We start from the raw sequence: 24,458 nt of genomic DNA, 5'->3' as shown, positions 1-24,458 counted from the left end.
TCAAAAAGTGAAACTGGCAAGGAGCATTAAAATCCTGCCAAGACACAGAGGAATTTTTTGTGAAGTGTAGGGCAGGGGAAAGAGAGATGTCTGTGGATTCTCATAGGTTCCTGCAGTGGTGTACTTTTAATGGTTGTCACATTCAGTTTCAGTTTCTCATAGATATTTACACTTCTTTTTCACACACCTATCAGTTCCTTTTACCCCCTATGAGGTGTACGTGAGGAGGGATAGAAGAGCTTCAACAGAATTTAGAGAGTATCTGAGGTATTGTAGAAGGGTTTTTTTTTTTTTTTTGGTCATTTTAGTAAAACTTCATGAAGGGCTTCAGGACCATGGAAAGAAGCTGTCATCCAGGCTTGGTGCATAGAGAACTGTTATTCATAGATATTGATAAACTGTATAATGCACTCTTTCATATTGTTTTCCTCAGGAGCCAGCAGGCTGCCAATCGTTGACCTGAGAGTAAATTTTAGGATGACAATGAGGAGCCTATTCTGTGTACTAACCCTCAGCTCCATCGCTCTGAGCTATGCCGTAGGTGAGTAGTCTCTTCTGTTTTTGTTTTTTCTGTCTCACATCTGTATGTGTCTACACATCCTTCAACCTCCTCTTTTTTACTCCCCACTTCCTTTTTGTTCTTTTGGTATTCCCTCTGTCCCAGCCCTCTTCCACAGAAACATCACTGAGACGTCGGATGTCAATTTGATGACAGAGAATGTGTCTGGCATGCGAGAGTTGGGGTGGTAGTTTTCTGCGGGGGGCACAAGTCCAGATTAATAATTGATGATGTTATTTTAGATTAGCAGGCGGAAGAGATTCAGTTTTCTTGAGAGGTGTTTTCGTGTCTTCTTTTCTTGGGGTGGAAATAATTCAAGCCTTGTGAAAGATTGATGAAAGTATGGCGTTGCCTGTGTCGCAATTAAATAGATCCTTTACAGTTCTGCATAGCTGCAGAATTGATCACACATGACAGCTGGTAGCCTCTATCTCTCTATTTGCTACATATAGTCGCAGCATCATTGTGAATATGTTTGTTAAATTCTTAGAGCCATGCTTCAGAGATGAAAAGAGTGAATTTAATTGGACTAATCTTATATAAATGTACACACCCACACACGGTAGATGGACGTGAAGAGGTTCTTTATAAAATCCTTAATTTACAAAATAAACTAATGATGCTGTTTCAGAATTTTCTTTATTTCCTGGTCTTTGTTAAATTCAGAGCTAAAACTAATCTCATGGCAAACTTGCTTATAAATGTGTAGGCCAATAGACCACTTAATAGTTGCATCACAGTATAAATGGTATGCTGTATTTCTAGGATTGCCTTGGGGGAAATATGTACTAAATAACATTAACAGAGCTATTTCATTATTTTTCATTTCACATGATAATTGATATTGGTGTACTGTAATCTTAAGATGCAGTCCTCATGGTGGCATTAAAACAACATCCACAGAAACACTTACATTTTGATTATATTTTTCATAAGTAATCCAGTAATTTAATAAAACAGGGGAACAGTATTAAATACATTTTTTTCTCTTTCAAATAACTGCTTTCTGCTTTGAAACTTCCCATTTTTAACAGGGCATTTGAAAACAACAAGGGCTTTTTACAGTAATTTATCTCAAGTTACATGTCTGTTTCAGTCGCTGGAAAAAATATTACAATATGAATTTCAGCTTATATTGTGGATCTCTGTTTGTGTCTGGCTTTAGGGCTGTTCATTTTTGTGTTCGGCACAAGGACCTTTTTTCTTAGCCGGCGTGATGGAGAGGATATGAGCTGATCTAGAGGAGATAGATCCACTCTTCTGGCTTGGTTGTGGATCAGAGGAGAGGTTTCATGCTTAGAGCTGGAATCCTATTACTGGCAGCAGTAAACACATCATTGAGCTGCAGTTTAATCTCAGCATGGAGAACCATCAGAGGGAAGAGTCTGATTAGTGTGTCTCCCCTCCCTAACCTGAATGTCTCTTTCTGTCCCAGATTTCAGTGGGACCCTGTGCAGACACGGACAGATACACTCGTACACACACACGCATGCACGCACGCATGCACACACACACACGCACACACACTCATACACTTCAGAAACATCACAGTTTTTTTGAAATGCCGATAAAAGCATGCAGCTCCAAAAATGTGTAAAACCCATGCCTGCCTACAGTGCTGTCATACTCACGCACAAACACACACACACACCAGGTCTTGTATGATTCCATATGCTGCAGTCATCTTTCTGACCCACTTCACAGTGCAGTGGATGGATTTTCTAGGTACCAGGAGAATATACCGCATGTCTGCAGATCCTCTCCCTGTTTCTTTTGTGCTGTCACAATTGTTGAGCAAATGCAATTACATCTGACAGCATGTATCCTCCAGCTGGACTGACCTACAAGGAAAGCACTCCCACCTTTTGTGTAAATGTACTGTGTCAATTGGTGAGCACAGCCCTTCTGTTTCTTCTCTCCCTCTACTGCACAGCTTACGCCTGCTGTAGTAATGAGATCCTGTCAAAGGAATCAATAACAGGAACCTGGATGCATTTCACAATTTCAACTCTGTCTCATACTAACTGTACTAATCTTTTCTGACGTCTCTATCATTACGTGATGCGTTAAACAGATTTTATCTGAGTCTTATGACTGACTGATCATTCCAAATTATGAGGACCGGGATAAGAAACACTGCTGGAAGCATCACTATCATGGAAGGAAAATAATTATATCCATCATTACGTTTGGCTTTGTTCATCAATCAGAGAAAATGTTCAAGGGAAATTTTCTGTGAATTCTGAGCCTGAATTCTGGCTCTCTCACACTCTCTGTGCTAGGTGGAGATGTGTGTGTGTCTGGACATGACAGTGGGCCAGTATTTGAGGAACAGCCGTCCAGCTTGATCTACCCGGAGGGTCTTCCAGAAGGAAAGGTGACCCTGAGCTGCCAGGCTAGAGCCAGCCCTGCAGCCACATACAGGTAAATCCACAGAGCATGAAAAGATAACCACTAAGCCGGTGTTTTATATCCTCTATTACTGAGGACCTATAGGGCAATACTGTAGTGCACTAATGTGGTAGACTGAACTAATGAAGGGGGTCAGACTGCTGACTCTGAGAAACGCTGAACCGAAGAGTGTTCCAGTGAGCCAAAGAGTTTGGTTCCAGTTCACAAATTCACAGTGTCATTAGAACTAATAAATATGTAAATAATGTTTATTCATGATTTTTTAAAATTCCCATTAGGATGTTTTGATGTAAAGGCATTTTTAATCCTATCCTAAACTTTTATGCTGAGTCACATGTATGTGCAAAACGTGTTTTGTTGAGTGTGAGTGTTTGTGGTAACTAACAGGTGGCGACTGAATGGGACAGATGTAGCCGTAGGTGAGGACCCTCGCTATACACTGGTGGCAGGAAACCTGGTCATCAGTAACCCCCAGCATGGCCGAGATGGAGGCTCTTACCAGTGTCTTGCCATCAACCGCTGTGGCACCATTGTCAGCCGCGCTGCTAATCTCAAGTTTGGCTGTGAGTTTTGCACCTTATTTTCCAAATATCTAGTGCCAAATTACTCTTGCAAACATGTAAAATTTAAAGCCCACTGACTTCCCACAGTCAGTCTGAATCAATCTGAACTGCTCTGGTTTTGTTGAATGATTGCCATAGTTTGACGGTTAATATGGAGTCATGTTTTTTGTCATGTTCCACACAGACCTCCATGATTTCCCTCCTGAGGGCAGGAGTCCTCAAACAGCATATGAGGGGGCAGGCACTTTTCTGGCCTGCCAACCTCCTGCTCACTACCCAGGTAGGCTTGGCAGCATAATATACCATAAACCATAGCAGTCAAATTTAGAAAATATGAAATAAATGTTATAATACATGACATCAGTATAGACTCTGTTTTACCCATCTTCTTGTCCTAGCTCTGTCATACCGCTGGTTTATCAACGAGTTCCCCAACTTCATTCAGCCTGATGGGGGTAGATGGTTTGTGTCCCAGGTGACTGGGAATTTATACCTGGCCCAGGCAAAGGCTAACGACACAGGAAACTACTTCTGCTTTGCAACCATCAGCACAGACATCAGCACCAAGAGCATCTTCAGCAAGGCTATACAGCTCACTGTCCAGCCTGATGGTCAGTCTTCCCCTATATACAGATATATGTGTGCGTGTGTGTGTGTGTGTGTGTGTGTGTGTGTGTGTATGTATATATATGAAACTGCTCACACACATACACACACATATATATATACATATATATAAATGCTTGAATATGATATGTTCAAATATGTAATTTTTTGAAACACCATATGATGTCCCTTCAGTTTCCTGAGTTGCAGTAGGTACCTAGCCATATTTCTCTTGCCATCAAAAGAGTGATTTTGAAATATGTTTTTAATGAGTCAGTCTAAATTTTTGTTTCTGTCTCTCTCATAAATTTTTCAGCAAACCCCAGGAAGTCAACCCCAAGCATCCGCGTTCGCTTTCCCTCTGAGACGTATGCGTTAGCGGGACACACCACACAGCTGGAGTGCTATGCCTATGGAAAGTAAGTGCCTGTGGCTAAGTAACACCTCCCCCTTCTACCTCTCTCTGAAACCTTATCATCTGCAATGTCTGCAGAAAACATGATCCAGAGAGCAAACATCAAATCATCAGAATTTCAGTGTGCTTTTTATCCAATCTCTCTTCCCTCCAGTCCTGTACCTAAGCTACGCTGGCGTAAGGTGGATGGGGTTTTGCCGTCTAAAGTCGGGGCCAGCGCCGAGGGGCCCGTCCTGACGTTGCCTGACTTGACTTTTGAAGATGAGGGGCTGTATGAATGTGAGGCCTACAACTCAGAGGGCGGTGACACGTACCAAGGACGAATCTCTGTGCAGGGTAAGATTTATATGCCTACAGAGCATCCACATTACAAAGCAATGTGTCATTGACCAAAAGTATCAAATCCTGATAGTGACTGATCATAGAAAATAAAATGGTCATTTGGATTTGATTCAAAAATGTTTTTGTTTTTTTTTATCAGCTCAGGAGGGTCTTTCTCTCTGAAAAGAGAATGAATGTAGAAAAAACATTGCACACAACTTAATTATTCATAATTAATCATTTCAAAATGTTTGCATACCGTAACATTTTAATGTATGCTGAGTCAGCTAGGAATATTGTTATTATTGAATGAGGAGAGATTAGTTAGGCAGGGGTCAGAAGCTCATCTGGTTATCATTAATATTTCCACCTGACTACAACGCATGATTGAGGTAGCTAACATAAAAATGACACAGCTGTAAAACTCAGGCATGTAGAACTTTTAGATGAGGGGAAGGGGATAGCTAAAATACGTGTAAAAAAAAAAGACAGACTGCTAAACTCACACATTTATCATTCCAGTAGTGGCTACGCAAATGCATTTTTTCCCAATATGCTTTGGCTTCTTCACCTTTGAGATATTTTACACGTTCCCAGGATCATTTTTTCACACTGCCTATTCTGTTGTGTCAACAATAACAACAGCTCTAGTTAAGAGGGTAATGAAGGCTTTATATTGTTGTGGTAAGAGGATGAATCACTTGATCTTAATTAATCCTGAGAGGAGCTACAAGAGGGAAATTGCTCTTTTTAACATTCACATGGGTCCACAGGCCTTTCTAAGCAGTAGTCCAGACTGTATTTAAAGATAAAAATGACAGCATTGCAGAATTATATGCATAACTTTTAATGTCCTACATATTAATATTTCTTGCATTTGTGTGTCTGTGTGCTTATGTTTGTGCTCTCCAGCCCAGCCAGAGTGGCTGCAGGTGATGAGTGACTCTGAGGTAGAGATTAGCTCTGAGCTCCACTGGAGCTGTATAGCTTCAGGTAAACCCAGGCCCACCATCCGATGGCTTCGTAACGGCCAGCCTCTCGGCACACAGGTGAGGGTCATGGCCAGTGATACAGATCAAAACACAGACCCTACTGGACAAGTTATTACAACCCTATCAATAACAGTGTTCCTGTAGCTGTGAGGCCTTTCACTCATATTGGAACTGCAGCCAGCCTCTGTGTTGCTCAGGGCTTGTGTAAAATTCCATATCTGCAATCATCATACACTGAATAAAACACACTGTTAACATAAAAAATAATTAACAAAACTCAAAATGTTTAAGCCTCTTAACCCTCTTAAAGTTGTCCTTAACTGAAATTGTCAAGTTTTGTTGAACTTAGTCGTTATCATTATTATTACCATATGAGGGCAGTGGAGGGTAACAACAGTCTATCAAAAACTCACAATCTGAACCTGACTTACAGTAATAGTAAACATTATGACTATGTACTATGACTATGGACATTATGTTGCCCGCCCATTTGTCTGTGCTGTGGGAATGTATCTTCTTGAATATCCTCTTCTCACTACAGGACAGAGTGGAGGTGAATAATGGCCGCTTGAAGATCAGCAATCTAGCGTTGGAGGATTCTGGAATGTATCAGTGTGTGGCAGAAAACAAACACGGCACCATCTACTCCAATGCTGAGCTCAGGGTTCAAGGTGACCTTTGTCAAAAACGTTTACCTCTAACAGTTTTATTCCTAAAATGTTAGTATAAATGATCCGTTATATCAAGAAGTGACAGTTTCAGTCTCTGTGTCTCTTCTCCCTCATTCCTCTATCTGTCTAACCTCTCCCTTACATGTAATGTCATTGTCGTAGCCTGTAAGGGCTCCTAGTTCCTCTGCTGTCTTGACTCTGTCCTGCTTTGTTTTGGGCACTTAGTCCAGGCACCAGATTTCCGTCTCAACCCAGTGCGGAGACTAGTGCCAGCGGCACGTGGTGGACAAGTGATGATGGAGTGCAAACCCCGTGCTGCGCCCAAACCCACACTGTTCTGGAGCCGAGGCACAGAGCTCCTGACCAATAACAGCAGGTTAGTCATGAGTCATCATTCTGATCAAGTCCTATAGCATAGCTTTTAGAAGTCATTAGATATGTGAGAAGATGTTAGTGTAGCACCCTTGGTCCCTAACCTTCAGGGTTTTCTTAGTAGACAGGATGATGAAAGCTGAAAAACAACATGAAAAAAAAAAAACAGCACAAAAGATCACAAGAATTATTCAGCTCAAAGTTTTACTTTTCAAGATCAAAGAATTACGTATGATTTCATCATGTCAGCAACATCAAAATTTGACATTTGGCCTGTGGGTGTGATGAAATTTGTTTCATGTTCTTCAATAAATTTGTTTCAATGAAATAATGATTTTCTCACTAAGATTCTGTTTGAGCTTTTCAGTCAGTCGTTATCGTATTTCTGACAGTATCTTTGGAACAATGAAAGGAGCAATGCCTTTCTGAAATTTTACACAGGATAACAGTCACTCCAGATGGTGTTCTGTGGATTTACAACATTAGCCGGGCAGATGAAGGGAAATACACCTGCTTTGCAGAAAATTATCTTGGCAAAGCCAATAGCACAGGACACCTCTCAGTACGAGGTATTTGTCTTGCCTGCCATCCTTATTTTTCTCCAGCTTTTGTCAACGTTTTGGAGCTTAAATCTGTCATAAGAATTCTGCTCTTAAATATTAGAATATGACATTATATGCCACATTTTAAATTCTGTACCTTTTAAATCTGTTTCACTTGCCTCTCTTTTTCTGTCTCTTCAATACGTTCCCACAACTAGACGCCACTAAAATCACATTGGCTCCCTCAAACGCTGACATCAACCAGGGAGAAAATGTCACATTGCAGTGCCATGCCTCACACGACCCTAGCATGGACCTCACATTCACTTGGTCCCTGAATGGGGTGCCTCTGGACCTGGAGGAGCCAAACAGTCACTACCATCGTGTGGAAGGGGTAAATACTCCTTTTGAAATGTCTTCTCCTTTGTATCCGGCTACGGTCAGTGTGACTACACACAAATTTAGTCTGTAATGATTCATAAGCCTTTTTTAATTTCTGACCATAAGTTACAGATGACTGTTTTCTAATAGCACATAATAATATGCTCAGACCCATAACATCATAACAATACCACTGGCAGCAGTTTTATGGCAGTGAAGAAAAATAATTTATTAATTAATGGTTCTGCTTTGTGAGCATGAACAACATATTGTTACAGGATTAGTTTGTTCTTTTGCTGCAAAGTTTGATTGAGAGAATGTGCTCAGATTAACATTATTAAGCCTATTCAAGCTTCTCAGAAAGCTAGGCTGTAAGTTGTACTTAAAAGTTGTAACTTGTTTTCCTGTCTTTTTTTCCTTCATTTTGTGTCTGTGTTTAGTGTAATTGCAGAATCAACTCAGCATACAAAATCCAAATCATCCACAAATAATCAGAATAATGAAACATGCTAATCCTCCTTGCACTGAACATTTTGTAATTGAACTCTTCAGGGCCCTTCAGCTTTCCTCAGTCATCCCATTGTACTTTTTTTTTGCCTTCCGCAGAAAGAGACCATTGGTGACTTGCTGATAGTGAACGGGCTGTTGAGTCATGCGGGCACATATACTTGTTCAGCCCAGACAGTGGTGGATAGTGCAGCTGCCTCAGCTAAGCTGGTCGTCAGAGGTAAAATATCCCAACAAGTTGCACAGTGTCAGGGAACAGGTTTTGTCATTAACCTGCACTACGATTATTTCCCATTGTCCAAACACATTTCTTACAGAATTTGCATTTTCATAACAACAAACCATTACTATACCATCCCTAAAAAGTTTTTTTTATAAAGTACACTTTTCCTTTGCAAAATTTATTATCAGTCTCAGGATTTAAAATCACGTCTCTTTATGAGAAACATAGTCACATATTATCACTCAATAAGCACCAATTAAATAATATTGAATCCAAATGTCAGCGTTATGTACAACTATGTAATGACTGACTCTACGGAAATACAGACTAAACTATATATGTGTGTGTGTGTGTGTGTATGTGTCTATATATATATATATATATATATATATATATGTATATATATAAACACACACATCATGTGCATTTTTCCATTTTTCCACTGAAATGCTGAATATGTGACAAGGTTTTAGAAAGAAACATTGATCACTTGAGAAACGACTGGCACATAAAAAGCAGTTATTAGGATCCTAGGGAGTAATTCGGACCTTGTACCTTTTGCATGCATGCCCCATACCACAAACCTTAGACAAATTTGAATATAGAACTCACAGATGGTATGAAAGTACTGTAATGTAAAGAAATTGAAGATTTTTAATTTTTCCATTTCACTTGAAGTTATTGTAATGATGCATATGATAATTCATATCACACAATCACTGATCTCTCAGCAGAGAGATAAGTGAGTATAATTGCAATTAATATGACCTGAAAAGAAGTGTCTAGAAAAAAAAATTATAATTTGATGTCTTGTTCACTTTGATGTTTTGCTGTGGATAGATTGCACTCTGATAACTCTTCTTCAGATATTTTTTTTAAAAATTCAGTCTTTCACTAGCACCCAGAGCTCTTACTAGAAATCCACATTAACATGCTCAGAAGTGAGGATCCCATAATCTGGCCTGTTCCATATATTCATACAGCGTTGGTGACATGGGAGGCCACAAGATCTAAATTAGGGCAAACAGTATTTTCATTGTTAGTGTTTCTGCTTAGAAAAGGGAACAATTTCTGTTGCTCTAAACTTGTGGAATGAAAATACAAACCATCTTATGTAAGCCTAAGTGCTAAACAATGATCTGTACCCGCGGCACCTTCCCTCTGCTTCAGCGTGCTTAGCTTCCCTCTGAATAACTGGTGCTGTCCTGGAGCAGTGTTTATGCTGGTAATGCTTCTGTAATCCTGACTAAGATTCTTTTCCCCCTCAAAGGTCCTCCGGGGCCTCCTGGAGGCTTAGTAGTGAAGGATGTCAATGAGACGGCGGTGGAGCTGCGCTGGAGCCGCGGCTATGACAACCACAGCCCCATCGGCAAGTATGTCATCATGGGCAGGTCTCCACAAGGACACGACTGGAAGAGAATGAGGACAGGTGAGTCCATTTGCTTTCTGAAAAGATTAACAAACTTATTATTCCAAGCATCTTTGAATGTGATATTACATTTAGTTAATGTGGATATGAGTGATATGTTACGTAATGTACATCAGAGACTGTTTAGAGAACGCACAAAAAAGTTATTACACTGATTCTTTTCCCCCGACCCTGTGTAACTCTTACAGAGCCTCCCAATATTGAGGGTAATGCTGAGTCAGCTCGTGTGATTGGTTTACGACCCTGGATGGACTATGAGTTCCAGGTCATTGCCAGTAACATCCTGGGCAGTGGAGAGCCGAGCATGCCCTCGCAGATGGTCCGCACCAAACAGGCAGGTCAGAGAAACTTAATGCATCACCATTAGTTAAGATTTTAAATGCAGATTTTATGGCCAGATGCCATATGTTTAAATGAACTGAGTAATTGTATGTCAATAAGGTTTGTGTATTTCTGACTTGTCAGCGCCCACTGTAGCCCCTAGCGAACTGGGTGGAGGAGGAGGAGACCGCAATGAGCTCATTGTTACTTGGAAGGTTAGTGTGTGGTTTTGATTTCATACAGTGTGTTGTATCATTACTAGATGCATAGCAGCCTCAGTTCACTGACAGACCTCTCAATCCACCTGTAGCCCATGGCCAGGGAGTACCAGAATGGAGATGGCTTCGGTTACATTTTGGCATTCCGTAAGAAAAACGTCCCAGCGTGGACAGTGGTACGAGTGCCCAACGTGGAGTCATCACGATATGTCTACACCAATCAGAGCCTGTCACCCTACTGCCCCTTTGAGGTGAAAATCAAAGCCTACAACAGGAAAGGAGAGGGTCCCTTCAGTCAGACAGCAGTGGTACACTCTGCAGAGGAGGGTAAGCCAGAGGCCACGTATGCGTAGTCCTCTAAAATGTGTACGGAACTTTATGATGGATAAAACTGGATGTACCAGTGCCATTGTGTTTTACTTCTAAATGGCTCGGGTCGCACAAATAAGAGGCAACAGCAAAAACAGTCTGTACATGCAGTTATGTAGTCTGAATTTATCCATTTGTTTTATGAGAGGCTGGTTGACATTATTTCATGTTACCACTAGAGGTCAGACTTCCATTAGGTTTTAAAAATAAGCAAGGGACAAGTTGGGTTTTATTTTATGCAGGTAAACTCTGTGTCTAAGTTAAATCTTTTTTTTTTTTCCCTGTAGCACCCACTATCTCTCCTGGCAAGATCAACGCCACAGCACTGACTGCCTTTGAGATTCAGGTGTCCTGGGACCCTGTTCAGCACCTTACCACTAATGGACCCCTCAGAGGCTATGAGGTCAGCATCTAAACTCACCTGAGCTATAACATACCTAGTTCCAGTAAAGGATAAGAGATACTAGTGTGAAGGTTATTATAGCCTATCAAACGAAAATGGATTATCTGATCCTAGCTGTTTATTTCATTGGTTTATGTCCATAGTAGGGATGGTAAGATTCACTGATTCGTATCGGTGCACTGGCATAAAAATTCACGATGCGTTTGCCCCGATTAAAAAAGTGTGCACCAGAAACAATTTGGGATGAACTTGTGATGCATCGTTTCTAAAATCCTTGCATGGGTAAAATCCGATTTGTTTATATATAATTATTATATTAGTATTTAGAAATGTGACCAATAATTTGTGACCAATACTTTTATAGAACTGGATTGATTCCTCCACTCTAAACTGTTTCTCAAGTGTGCGCTCTCATCTCTACTGCTGTCAGTGGCCAATTCTCGTCAAGTCTCTCTGTCAAGTCTCCTGGAGGCCTGTCCGGGCGAGTCACAGATTATCTTGGAGGAGGAAGAACTACACGTTCTATGAATCAAATGTTTAAAGTTAATTTATGATTTGTTGTCTGCTTAAGAAGAGCCAAAGAAATGAAATCAACCTATCTGTACCATACTGAATTGCACAGCATCATATTCTTTTGCATCGCATCGTATGCCGTTGAAGGCACTGTGATGAAACAAATCATTTCGATCTGCACTGCATCGCAATTGGGATGAAACATATCGCATTAGTAGTTGCTTCATATGTATCTTTAATGTATCAGATCGTTGGCAATGCATCAAGCTGTGCATCACATCGGCCAAATTGATACACATCCCTAGTGCATAGATTTTAGTCTTATGTCTCAATTTTGGCTGTGGGCCACGAAAATTCATTTTTATTAATTTATTGGTATCATTTTCTCAAGTTGGCATATTCTGTAAATAAGCGGTTTATGACTACATGTCTTGGTTTTGATTTGTGACTGCATTTATTCATTTATTAGTATTGTTTTCATCAGCTCAACATGCCTAATAAAGTTGAAGGGTACTGTGAGGTCTGATAAGGAGTTGAGAGATAAAATGATATGGGTGGTATATTATTGTTACTTACGTCCACAATACTTCTATGGTTCCGGGTATTCGAAAAGATCAAACGGCCTGACCTGCCATATTGGAAAATAGGATATGAATAAATTAGACCAAGAATTAGGCGAGATGTGCCAAAAAAATGTTGTGTAATAACGTACCTTGCTCACCAAAAACAGGCCTTATCTTTACCTGGATTACCAGCATTACATAAAGTAGGAACAGAGGGCACTGTATTTGGTACTGTAGACTGATTCAAATTGTACCTCAAATTGTCGCATTCATTTTCTTCACACAGCATCTCAGTGCGTAATTTAGTAGTTTTCATTTAGTTATACATCTTTTAGATGTGAATGCCTTTCAGATAACATATAGAAAAAGAGTAATAACAACAGTATTGTTCGAAAGACCTTCATTTTAGAGTTAGAATGCGCTCCTCAGTGTTTCTGTTCTTTGTTGGGTTGCAGATCCGTTACTGGCGGCAGCACGAGAGAGAGGCAGCGGCTGACCGTGTCCGGACAGCGGGGCTTGAGACCACGGCGCGAGTGACAGGCCTAAGGCCCAGCACACGCTACCACGTCACTGTGCTGGCTTACAACAGCGCAGGAACTGGACCAGCCTCCCTCCCAACCACTGTCATCACCAAGAAACCACGTAAGACCCCACCCCATCCCTTAGCCACTGTGAGGATGAGCTCAGGCTCTGGCCTGCCATGCACAAATGGATCCACTGGTATCATGTCACTGCTGTCAGTTGCCACCATACACGTCTCAGCCCCAGACAGGACATGGGTCACTTCTTGTTGCGGTTTTGCTGCTAATTTGTACTATATAGACCGGTGAAGATACTAAAACACAAACATAATTCTACCTTCCAAGCGAAGTGAGGATATGCTGTACTGATGTCACTTAGGAATGTTTCACTACTGAAACCATCCATGTAAAACTTATAGGACTGATCTTGATCTAGAACTGTCTTGTTAACTGACAAGTAACATATTGAGGTTCCCAGGATTTTATTATATTGACTTGTCAGTCCAACAAAGGCACATGATAAATACTAACAGTATAAATACATTTCCAAATCAGCCATGATCCTTAGGGAAATTACCAAGTCATTGAGAAGACTATGAAGACAATACCTCTGTGAAAATGGAATTTGTTTTTCTCTTCATTCCCAGCTCCAAACCGTCCCCCAGGCAGTGTCTCATGGAAGATTGATGGATCTTGGGTAACAGTGAGATGGGATCATGTTAAATCCATGGACAATGAATCCTCAGTGCTGGGCTATAAAGTGAGTGACACTCAAAGACAAATGTGTGTGTTTTTTTTTTTTTTTTACATTTTATATGTCTGCTTCAGTGTATGTTTGTGTATGTATTCATGTGTGTATAGCAATGTATGTTTATTTAAATGTGTGTTCATGGGCCTGTGTCATTTGTTCTGTAAATGAACTTTCTTCCTGTCGGTGACCTGATTATTCACGTGTTTAACTTTGAGATTCTCTTCTATGACCATTAGAAACATATAGGTCACAAGAGGGCACAGCTTTCTTCTTTTTACCATATTAACACAGGGCCCTTATCTGTAGAAGGGCTTTAAATAAGGTCAAATCAAACCTTCTAAAATGATACGATTGAACAATTTTTGATCGTTATTATTTATGCATAATTTGTCACAATCATTCACAACCCTCCTCTGTAAACTCAGATAACCGAAGGAGGAAGTGTTAAATGCCAAGTATGTGACTGGTCTGAAAACGTGGCTTGGGCTGATGTCTTCTGAAAACTGTCCAGCATCTTTTGAAAATATACTCCAGTTGATAAGACCGTATAATGGCTTTTGATATTTGGACTTTTCCATTGATGCAGCCATTACAGAACATCATACATCTTTGTCTTATCATAATTCTTTGTCTATCATTAAAATGGAAAATTATTTTTAAGCTATGAGATAAGAATATCACGCATGCTAATAGAAAACTGAAATGATTTTGAGTGATTTTAACCTGTGATTCTGCAGTTTGTATCCAAAGTGTGACTTGACTTTCAAAACATGGCCTCACTGTGTCCTCATAGGTACTGTACAAGCATGAAGGTCAGTCTGCCCTTAAAGTCTTGGACAAAGGCAAGACGTCAGTCAGTCTCCCTTTACCCAAAGACAATGGTTATGTTGTGCTGGAGATTCGTTCATGGGGGGAAGGTGGTGATGGTGCTGCTTTTGAGACTATTGTTTCACGAGACTCAGGTACGTTAAGATCAAAGGACTCTCCCAGGATTCATTGGCTCTGACTCTCAGTGTGAAGGCAGTAGTGTCATAAAAGTCACATGACAGAGACTAAGCATTTTACTGTTAGTCCTTGAGGGTCTAAAAACACAACTGAAAGTACTGACTACAGACCTTTAGTTCATTTTAGAAGCTTACGTGTGACAGTTTACAGGAACCTGTTTGATAAAGTACAGTCCACAGCAACTTTGATTTGTGACTGTGGTTTTATTAATTTATTAATGTTCTTTTCAATTATATAATAGGGCAATGGTTGTCTGATTAGGAGCCAAGAGTTACACAAGATAGATAGGTGGTGCATTACTGGAACTTGCGTTCCCCAATACTTTGTGAATAGTTCCGGTAACAGGTGGGATCAAAGGGCTTGTTTTAATAACCTACACACATTTATATGAGGCAGATTAAATTTTATTAATACTGTAGTGTGATTGAAATTGTACCTCAAATTGCTGAATTCCCCTTCTTCACACATGTCAGTGTTTCGTAATGTTAAAAGTACATTTTGGGTGTCAGACCAGAAGCAGTGAATGGGTGTTGTTAATGACCTTTTCTTTCTTCTATAGGCACTGGAATGATGGTCCAGAACAAAGCAGACATTCCTAGATTCAACTGCACACCAGCTCTACTCTCAGCTACACTCTTACTATGTTTCCTCAACTTCATGGGACTCTGAATACAAAGCCGAATAGGAAGCCTTGTTTTTATCTCTCTCAGACCCCACAAATATTGGTCAGTTTTGCTTTATTTCAGGCCAGGAATTAGGATGGTGGAATTTTTTGACTGGGTTGGTAACTGGAGCTGGTTTAAAACTCGGGGGCAGTGAATAACAATGATTTTATTCTTTTGTACCATCTTTTTAACAAAAATAACTGGTCCTTGTGGGGTATCAGGAGGTCTGACTATGTGATTGTGTAGTAAAAAAAAAAAAAGAAGAACAGTATGTAGAAACTTGCCTTATGGAACCACAGAAAAAAATATTCCACAATTGTTACTCAGAAATGAGCAGTTCTTTCTCAGTATATTTTGGTTTATTTGCAAGTGATCTCTTTCAACAGCATATACAAATTTGCATAGGGGCCTTTCTTTTACGAAATGCTGATCAGCCTGTTTGTTCACAGATGTACATAGTGGACAGTACACAGAGGTGTCAAAATAGTAACACCTTACAAACACATAAAATAGGTGGAAAACATGCTCTTTTTCTATTTTATTGCCAAGGCAGCATGAGTATGACAAACACGAATCAAATGAATGTCTGCCTTGTTTATACAGTTTTCTCCATGAACTGAGGGAAAGTTTGTCACAATTTATGTGTTTATGTTTATGTTGACATCTCAAAGATTGTAGGTACAAACATACAGAATTACATTCCCTCCAGCATTGCACTGCTGTGTTTATCATGCAGATAGTGGTAAAACAGAGGGTTAGTAAATGTCTAATGCTCTTCATGAAAAGTCACCAAAGCTCTGTTTGGGTGTTTATCTCTAAGGCATCGTTACTGTCAAGAATATGTCCATTTATCTTGTGTTACGTAAAACATAGTTTATGACTCCTGTTCTGAGTATTGGCATTATTGATTGTTCCATTGCACTCTGGCTTATCATTAGACCATCACTATATTTATTACTCCATTGTTCTTTTCTGGTCATGTACTTGTTCCATTGTAAGCAAATGAAAAGAAAAAGGGAAAGGTTAAGTTTGGGTGCATTTGTGGGCTGTGACTTGTGTTGTTCCTGCTAATTCTTTGTAGCTTACAGTAGGCTCAGGAGATTAAGAAACAAATTTCTTAATTTGGAGAATGTGAAGAAGCCAAATGTTTTATTTTTGTTAGTGTCTATTTCTGTTTTTTTCTCCTGAAATTATTGTCTCAAGGTGGGTTTGTACTTGAGGTCATTTGGTTTTGTATGATCCAAGTTATTTATCAGCTGTCATATGGTCAAGGATATTATGTTACACTGTACAAAATGTGACTTGAACCTCTAAGTGAAACTAAACACAAAACTGCCATATTATTTTTTTAGCTATACTAGAATTAATGTAGGAATGACACCTCTGAATAGTTACCAATACTCACCTCTAAGAGCACTAACATGTTATTCAGTCAAAACATATATTGGACAATCCTCCAATCATAGGCTCTTGTTTGAACATTGTAATGTGTGTTTGCCAAATACAGATATGAACAGTGCTGTCTGTATCATGAAAAGCCCTGTATCACAGGAATATCTATGTTCAGAACTTACTGTACTGGTCTTGTTATCAACAAGCATACACCCCAGATTGTTTGTCCTTCTATTCATTCCCTTAAAATTATCACTGCTTTCTCAGTTTTACATCCTGATCTCTGACCCTGTGCCTGAGTAAGTACAGGGTGAATTTTTATTCAATTGAACTATGTATTTTGTAAATCTATTTTGTATTTGGATTGTACTTCAAACTTTTAGGAAGGGGGGCAGCTAAAAACAGTGAATTTCAAAGTCTCACAACAAATTTACTTCATTGGAAGAGAGAAAGATGAGCTCTCAAATCTCAGTATTCAAAGAGTGTTAACCAACTAAATATGTTCACTTTAAACCTGCCATCTTCATATCTTTTGGAGTCAGACAAGAAGTCTGATCAATATGTTTTCTTTTTCAATGTACCATGTCTAATTTAATCTGTATACCTCTAGCTAACATATGTTTAGTAAGGTCACTGAGGCTTCTAGACTACTCTTGCAAATTTAAAATTGGTATCCTCATGCCAAATATAAGATGAACTGTTTAGTGGTAGGTTGCTAGAGTGCGTTAATTCTAGGACAGTTTTAGTTAATGGATTAGTGGCACCCCACAGTACACTTATGCAATACTGTATAATGTCCACATGCAGGCACATGTACTACTTTCCATTGTTAACATTGTGATGTAGAGGCACTCAAAAGACTTGTTAAGGGCACTGGATTTAGGAGCTCACATGTCATTGTCTTTCCTGCTCTTCTTTACTGAGGTCAGACATGATAGCTGATTCATTGATTCATTGTGTTTTTAACCTGATTCATTTATCTGTAGGCCTGAGGACCATGCAAGTCATCAGGTTCTAACGAGGTTTGCACAACATCACGACAGTTTTGCCATGTTTTACCTTCTTTTTCTCTGAATGCGTTCTATGGATCATTGATGGGTTCTTTTAATTCCTGCTTCCAGCTGGAAGTTAGGTTTTGATTGTCATCAAGTTGTCTCATTGACCTATACCCAAATTGTTGTGAAATAGTTGAGTTTGTCAAGTGTGGATTGAATGAGTTTGTGGTACAATGACACTTGTAAATATTCTTCAATAAACACCTTTGGATTGTATTTAAGAAGAAGTTGTCTTGAATTGCCATGTTTGCGTTTTCTTTGTACAGCACAGTCATTTTGACTTACATTTGGAGGATATCTGAGTATGTTTTGTGTTAAATGTACATGCTACCCTTTTATGTGAGAGTGTGAAAAGGCACATAGCAGTTCCCAGACTGGGTCAAGTTTTCAGATACACAGCCCTGTATCAGTAGCCTTTGTAAATGACAGTCTCAACAAGGATCAGACATATTGAGGACTGCTGGGCAGGGAAAAGATACATTTCAGTCTATGACTTATTACACCTTACTTTAAACCAGTAAAATACTGAGTGATGACCTAGATCTCTGCAGCACAAACAACTTCTCCCTGAATTAATAAATTGAATTAGATTCAGCAAGGAAGGCTGCCTAGAGGAAAAGTTTAGCCTTTTCACATATGGGCTCATTATGACCCTAATCTTTCCATTTGCCAGTGCTATAAGTTTTATTTTTTATTTTTATTTTCCCATAAAATGCAACATACATTCAAAACTACATTGGTCGATGATTCTGTTAACAGTGGTGGTTGATTCAACAATCACAAAGGTTTCTCAGACAAGCTTTGAAAGTCACACATCAATATACTTACCGAATATCAAAACAGAGCAACAAAAAACAATGGGAATGAGCAATCTGGTGATATGTAACATATAAGAAAAGCCAGGTTTATTCATGAGAAACACTGACACAGGAACAACAGAGGCAAAACAAATGATGGTAATGAAATAATTTTAAAAAAAAAGAAAATCTCTAAATAAAGCTTTTTTGAATGATTGCTGTATTTTATCCATGAGGATGCTCTCAAATATAAAATATCTGTAAATAAATAAATATACTCATTCTTAACTACGTACAGCTACTATAGGAAAAAACAATATGAGGTTGTTTCATAATCACGGACATGTATGGATCACAGAGTGGTCGTACAGTACACAGGCTAGACCATTCTTCAAAGAGAAATTGTAACTTTTCATGTGACATTGATGATGTTTGAGAATGTCCTCAAGCATTCTAAAGAATGGCAGCATTAGTCACATGTTGAGAACTGTTGACTGACACACAAAGCTCACCTAATTTTGATAGTCATCAGACCATTCAGTGACTTCTTAATGTCTGTGGAAATTTACCCCACATCATGACTGAGCCACCACAAATTTTCACTGTTGAAAACCTGCACCTTTGCACTTTTTGCACTTTTTTGGAGTGCACCTCATATGCATGGTTCAAAACAGGATGAATGATGACTCATATGCCCTGTCTTACACTGCCCAGTAGAACTTTACCAGTGAATTTTACACCATCTTACTGAAGAACATTGTTGGGCTTGTGGAGCTTGAGGTGTGCAAGAAATGCTTTTTCAGTCATACAGATCAGACACATATTATTCATCTGGTTTACAATCACATGTTCAAACGTGCCAGTTCTAAATGTTCAATTATTTGGCTAAAAAATTCTTTGTGTATTTTTTCATACCATTTTCAAAGGTTCCTCACGTCAATACAAAATGAAAATATGGTATATACATAAGATCTGTACCCCCTTCTTGAATGCATTTGACAGAATAAACAGGAAAACTGTTATCAGTTATTGTTCTGTCCACCTCCTCCTGATAATGCTGAACTTATCTCTTGTACTTTGGCACCTATCAATAATGTCAAGAGTATAAATTAGCTTCAAGATCTCGTCAGTGCACACCCTTTCTCTCACATTAACAGGTAAAAAAAAAAGCTTTAAACATAATATTGTTTTAGTTGAAAATATTTGTTTAATTTAGTGTGTCTGACTGATCTGAAACAAAATGTCTTGATGTGTTTGGCTGTTTTTTGTTTAAGTTTATTAAGTGCCTAAATATTAAAGAGGCTTGGAAGTACTTAACACTGCATTTAATGTTATATCCATCTTCTCTTGATTTCAGAGTGGGAAAAAGCTCAATAAAAAACAAAAACAAACAAAAAAAGAACCAAAACAAACAAACAAACAAAAAACCCTAATACCAAATAAAAGTATTATGCTAATCTTCTAAAATTGTCCAAAACCTTAGGTGTTTGACTGCTGGTGTCTGGCTGAATTCATGACCAGGATGGCAAAACTTATACTATTGGCATGTAAGGTTACCTGTAATTTCTTTAGTATTGTAAATTGCCCTACAAAAGGGTTGGTTTGTGATATTACTTATTTCCTTCTCTCTCTCTGATAGGTTTGGGAATTTTGCTTACGTTTCAACTGGGTAAATATTTCTACACCATCACACACTGATTAATGGTCTGTCTATGCATAAATGGGGCACATGTAATCACTCATGATATGGACGCATTGAGAGTGTATAATTGCCATTATTTTACTGTCCATTAGTTGCATGAAATAATGCAGTCACAATGTAAGCAATTTGTTTGATTACTTTTCAACTGGGTTAACATCTCTACAACATTATATAGTGATGTAGTTATGATTACGTTGAAAACTATCTTTGAGTGAATATGAGACATATAATCTCCTAAAATATGGATTCATTTAGAGTGTATAATTGTCATTATTTACATCACATTATTGTTACATTATTACACATTACTGTTATCTTATCAAATGTTCATCTCACAGCGGCCTCCACCAAGCTGGTGTGTTACATGACAAACTGGGCTCAGTACAGGCCAGGATCTGGAAAGTTCACTCCTGGAAATGTGGACCCATTCCTCTGCACACATGTCATCTATGCTCTTGCTACTATCAAAGACAACAAGCTTAGAACTGCTGAGTGGAATGATGAGTCTATGTACAAAAGCCTGAATGACTTGAAATATGTGTGAGTCAATTTCAAGTCAGTTTCAAAATATCTTACTAAAATACAACACTGGTTATACATGATAATTATAATAATGAAAATGATAATTATGATTATACAATGTATATAAAAATACAACACTGGTTATGCATGATGGTTAAGGTGCATATATTATTGTGCATTTCTAATTAGTTCATTGCTCATTGCAGTTACATAGTCATACCAAGTAGTTCTCAGAGATGACCTCTTCAAATAAATCTAAGGCAGTTAGCCAGGTAGAGCAATCAGCTACCACAGACAAATGATGAATTTTTTTTATGTAATTTTATTATAGCAACCCTCTGCTGAAGACACTGCTGTCAGTTGGAGGCACGGACAACGGTGTTAGTCCGTAAGTATCACACTGGGAAGCTGTTGAATCTAGTTTATTGTAATTTTCTAAGATTTATCAGGGATCCATAAGATCCTCTGCATTATCATTATCATTATTATTATTATTATTATTATTATTATTATTATTATTATTATTATTATTACATTGCTGTTATATCAAAAGTTCAAGCGTGTAAACTCTTGCTATAAAATTTATTAGTATGAGTACAACTATGTGATTCATGCATTTGTCAGATTCGCTGAGTATAGGTTAGAAATGTTGACCACAACATATAATAGAGATATTTCCAATATACAAAGAGTCAAGGGTAACCAGAGAGATTTTGGTGAGTAAAAAGAGTTTGTCTGAATACCAGACATTGGTTGGAAGACTGTTCCATAGTTTAGGGACCTGCCACCAACTGTGGACTGCAGTATGGTGGGTATGGATAGAAGGCTTGCATTTTTTGATCTAAGAGGTTGGTGCGGTCTATAAATTGTTACTATAAGTTGAAGTCACATAGGTACAGGGGGCCAGACCATTATTTGACTTATGTCAGCAGCAGAATTTTATAATCAATACGAAACCTTACAGGTAACCAGTGTGGTACTGGATAATATAGGACTAATATGTTCATACTCCCTAGTTCTTGGAAGAACCATAGCTGCAGCATTCTGAAGCAACTGAAGCTTGTTTATACATATGGCAGGGCATCCAGGAAAAAGTGCATTACAGTAATCTAATCTAGATATCATAAATGTATGAACTAACTTCTCTGCATCATGCAAGGACAGCATTTTCCTTATCTTGGCTAATATTACTTTGTATACTAGACTTTTAAAAGGTTTGCAAAGAGGGGTTTGCAAAGGAATCAAAATCAATCTCAAGGTCACGGTAACCATGGATCCCTAAAGTACATAACAATATTCTGTCCACAAAACTATGCTTCTTTATGGTTCAAAATATTTGATGAATCACTCAAAAGTTCCATAAACCTCAGCTACCAGAAACTTAATTTCTCTTTCATATATTTCAGATTTATTGAAATGGTCTCTACACCAGAAAATCGCCAGACATTCATCCAATCAGCTCTCCCCTTCTTGCGTACATATGGCTTTGATGGACTGGATCTGGCCTGGGAGTACCCTGGGCAGAATGGTAGCCCAGTGGAGGACAAGGAGAGGTTCACTGCTCTGGTTACTGTGAGTATAGGATGTGTAGAAATGCATTAGAGGGTACAAAGTTTTACATGGATCACCATACGTTTTGCTCTGTGCTCACTGGCATCTTCTTGACTGTCTACAGGAACTAAGAGAAGCCATTGAGCAGGAGGCCACAGACAACAGGAAAGCTCCATTGCTTTTTTCTGCCAAAGTGGGCTCTCTAAGAGATACAATTGACAATGCCTATGAAGTTCCTGAAATTGCAAGGTATTGATGAATTCTCCAAGACTGTAATCATAAACCTATGATGTGTTTCATTTATGATTCTAGATGTGTAATACACATGCTGTTTTTGTAGTCAACTGGACTTTATCAGCCTCATGACTTATGACTACCATGGCTTCTGGGAGAAAGCTACAGGACAGAACAGCCCTCTTTTCAGAAGCTCAGCTGATGAAGGATCATTTGCTCACCGCAACATTGTAAGACCAAAGGAACAACATTCCACAAAATGCTGCAACAGTAACAATTAAAAGAAATTTCTGATTCAAAAATCTAGCCAAAGACTGGAACAATGATTGGACATGATTGGATCTTGTTGGAGAGGTCAGCTTTGGTAGCAGTACTTAGACCAACAAATTTATTATTCTTTCTGTGGCTACTGTCTTTGTCAGGATTCCACTGTGACATATTGGATTGAGAAAGGAGCTCCAGCAGAAAAGCTTCTCCTGGGTTTCCCCACGTATGGGCGAACATTCCACCTCGCATCCTCTATGACAGGTCTTGGTGCTCCCTCTGACGGTCCAGCTGATGCTGGACCTTACACCCGTGATGCTGGATACTGGTCCAGCTATGAGGTGACTCATCATGTCTCTTTGGACATTTTCATTTTCATTTACATGCTCTATGCTGTGACTAATCTCAATGCTGGGGTGATTTAAGAAATATCAGTACATTATATATTTTCTTACAAATTAGCATTTAAGAAAGTTATTCTTGTCCACAGATCTGTTCCTTCACATCAAGTGCGACCGTGGTATGGAGTGCGGAGCAAAAGGTTCCATATGCCTTCCAGGGACCGTCCTGGGTGGGTTATGACAATGAGGAGAGCTATTCTGCCAAGGTATTGTGATTGCTATCTATTGCCCTCACTGTCAGCTTTCAGTACTTTAAAAGTAGTGTAATAGTCAAGTACATATGCTGTCCTTCTCTGTCAAGTGTGAATACTGTATACCTTGATTGAGTATGTTTTTTTTTTGTTTGTTTGTTTGTTTGTTTTGTTTTCTGTCAATTGCCCTCTTGCAGGCTTCATGGCTCACAGCAATGAACCTGGGAGGTGCATCAGTCTGGACCCTGGACATGGATGATTTTGGCGGATCTTTCTGTGCAGAGGGGGCATACCCACTTGTTAACCACTTGCGTAATTCATTGGGTAAGTCCTCAGAGTCCTTATACTTGAACTGTTCAATGACAAATCACTGGTTTATACGGCTTTACCCTAAACAACTCTACTCACAACTTTTAAATTCCTGTCATAGGATTCCCTCCCAAACCCACTACTACAAAGGCTCCTACCACAACACCAGATCCCATTGCCTCATTCTGCTCTGGTAAACCTGATGGACTATACCCCAACCCCACGGACCAGACTACTTATTTCCAGTGTTTCCGTGGCAACACCTATGTTCTCCATTGCCAACCTGGTCTGGTCTATGTGGATGCCTGTAAATGCTGCGACTGGCCATAGAGGATCAAACAGACATCCTGCCATACTAAACAGCCAATACAAGCCAATCATCTTTTCTGCCACTGATATTTGGGCAGAGTTACATGTGATGTGTGATTTAGAGGAAATAAAGACATAAACAACAAAACCATACAAGTCTTGTTTACTTTGTGTGGCCCATTAGAGCCTGTCTTTTCTACACAATTGGTAAACGAATTCAAATATCACCATACCACTGAGTACAAACTGCATGAAAGAAAACATATAATGCTATATATAATGATTGCTGAGACACCACATTTGAATCTTTGGAGTATCTGGAAATTGCTGTCATGAATGTATAGTGTTTCCAATATCACCAAAGACATAGGACGAAGTTTAATTCAAGATACAATACATTTACCTACAT

At 39.0% G+C, this 24,458-nt stretch overlaps 2 protein-coding genes across 2 annotated transcripts; both read left to right on the top strand.

The window, feature by feature from the left end:
- Window positions 1-477: 477 nt before the first annotated feature.
- Window positions 478-15,326, top strand: cntn2 (contactin 2). The gene is made up of 22 exons (XM_030778324.1): window positions 478-541; window positions 2,842-2,983; window positions 3,359-3,534; window positions 3,719-3,814; window positions 3,933-4,145; window positions 4,457-4,559; window positions 4,710-4,891; window positions 5,789-5,925; window positions 6,410-6,539; window positions 6,765-6,915; window positions 7,353-7,480; window positions 7,672-7,847; window positions 8,441-8,561; window positions 9,835-9,993; window positions 10,182-10,331; window positions 10,459-10,529; window positions 10,625-10,859; window positions 11,189-11,304; window positions 12,836-13,022; window positions 13,549-13,661; window positions 14,446-14,614; window positions 15,217-15,326. The coding sequence occupies exons 1-22, from the start codon at window positions 478-480 to the stop codon at window positions 15,324-15,326; spliced, it is 3,129 nt and encodes a 1,042-aa protein (XP_030634184.1).
- Window positions 15,327-20,088: 4,762 nt separating this feature from the next.
- Window positions 20,089-24,070, top strand: LOC115814772 (acidic mammalian chitinase-like). The gene is made up of 11 exons (XM_030777721.1): window positions 20,089-20,113; window positions 20,206-20,235; window positions 20,607-20,808; window positions 21,122-21,178; window positions 22,197-22,362; window positions 22,466-22,590; window positions 22,682-22,805; window positions 22,998-23,180; window positions 23,330-23,446; window positions 23,629-23,755; window positions 23,862-24,070. The coding sequence occupies exons 1-11, from the start codon at window positions 20,089-20,091 to the stop codon at window positions 24,068-24,070; spliced, it is 1,365 nt and encodes a 454-aa protein (XP_030633581.1).
- Window positions 24,071-24,458: the final 388 nt, after the last annotated feature.

This window comes from Chanos chanos, chromosome 6 (assembly GCF_902362185.1).
Source record: "Chanos chanos chromosome 6, fChaCha1.1, whole genome shotgun sequence".
NCBI classification, from domain to species: domain Eukaryota; kingdom Metazoa; phylum Chordata; class Actinopteri; order Gonorynchiformes; family Chanidae; genus Chanos; species Chanos chanos.
This window is presented reverse-complemented; position numbering and strand designations above follow the sequence as displayed.

Bases quoted from the DNA above. Each gene is read 5' to 3' on its own strand.
- LOC115814772 (XM_030777721.1), top strand. From the start codon at position 20,089: ATGGCAAAACTTATACTATTGGCAT. The intron at 21,179-22,196 runs GTAAGTATCACA...CATATATTTCAG, and splicing joins ACGGACAACGGTGTTAGTCC to ATTTATTGAAATGGTCTCTA. The intron at 23,447-23,628 runs GTATTGTGATTG...GCCCTCTTGCAG, and splicing joins AGGAGAGCTATTCTGCCAAG to GCTTCATGGCTCACAGCAAT.
- cntn2 (XM_030778324.1), top strand. From the start codon at position 478: ATGACAATGAGGAGCCTATTCTGTGTACTAACCCTCAGCTCCATCGCT. The intron at 8,562-9,834 runs GTAAAATATCCC...TCCCCCTCAAAG, and splicing joins AGCTAAGCTGGTCGTCAGAG to GTCCTCCGGGGCCTCCTGGA. The intron at 14,615-15,216 runs GTACGTTAAGAT...TTTCTTCTATAG, and splicing joins TATTGTTTCACGAGACTCAG to GCACTGGAATGATGGTCCAG.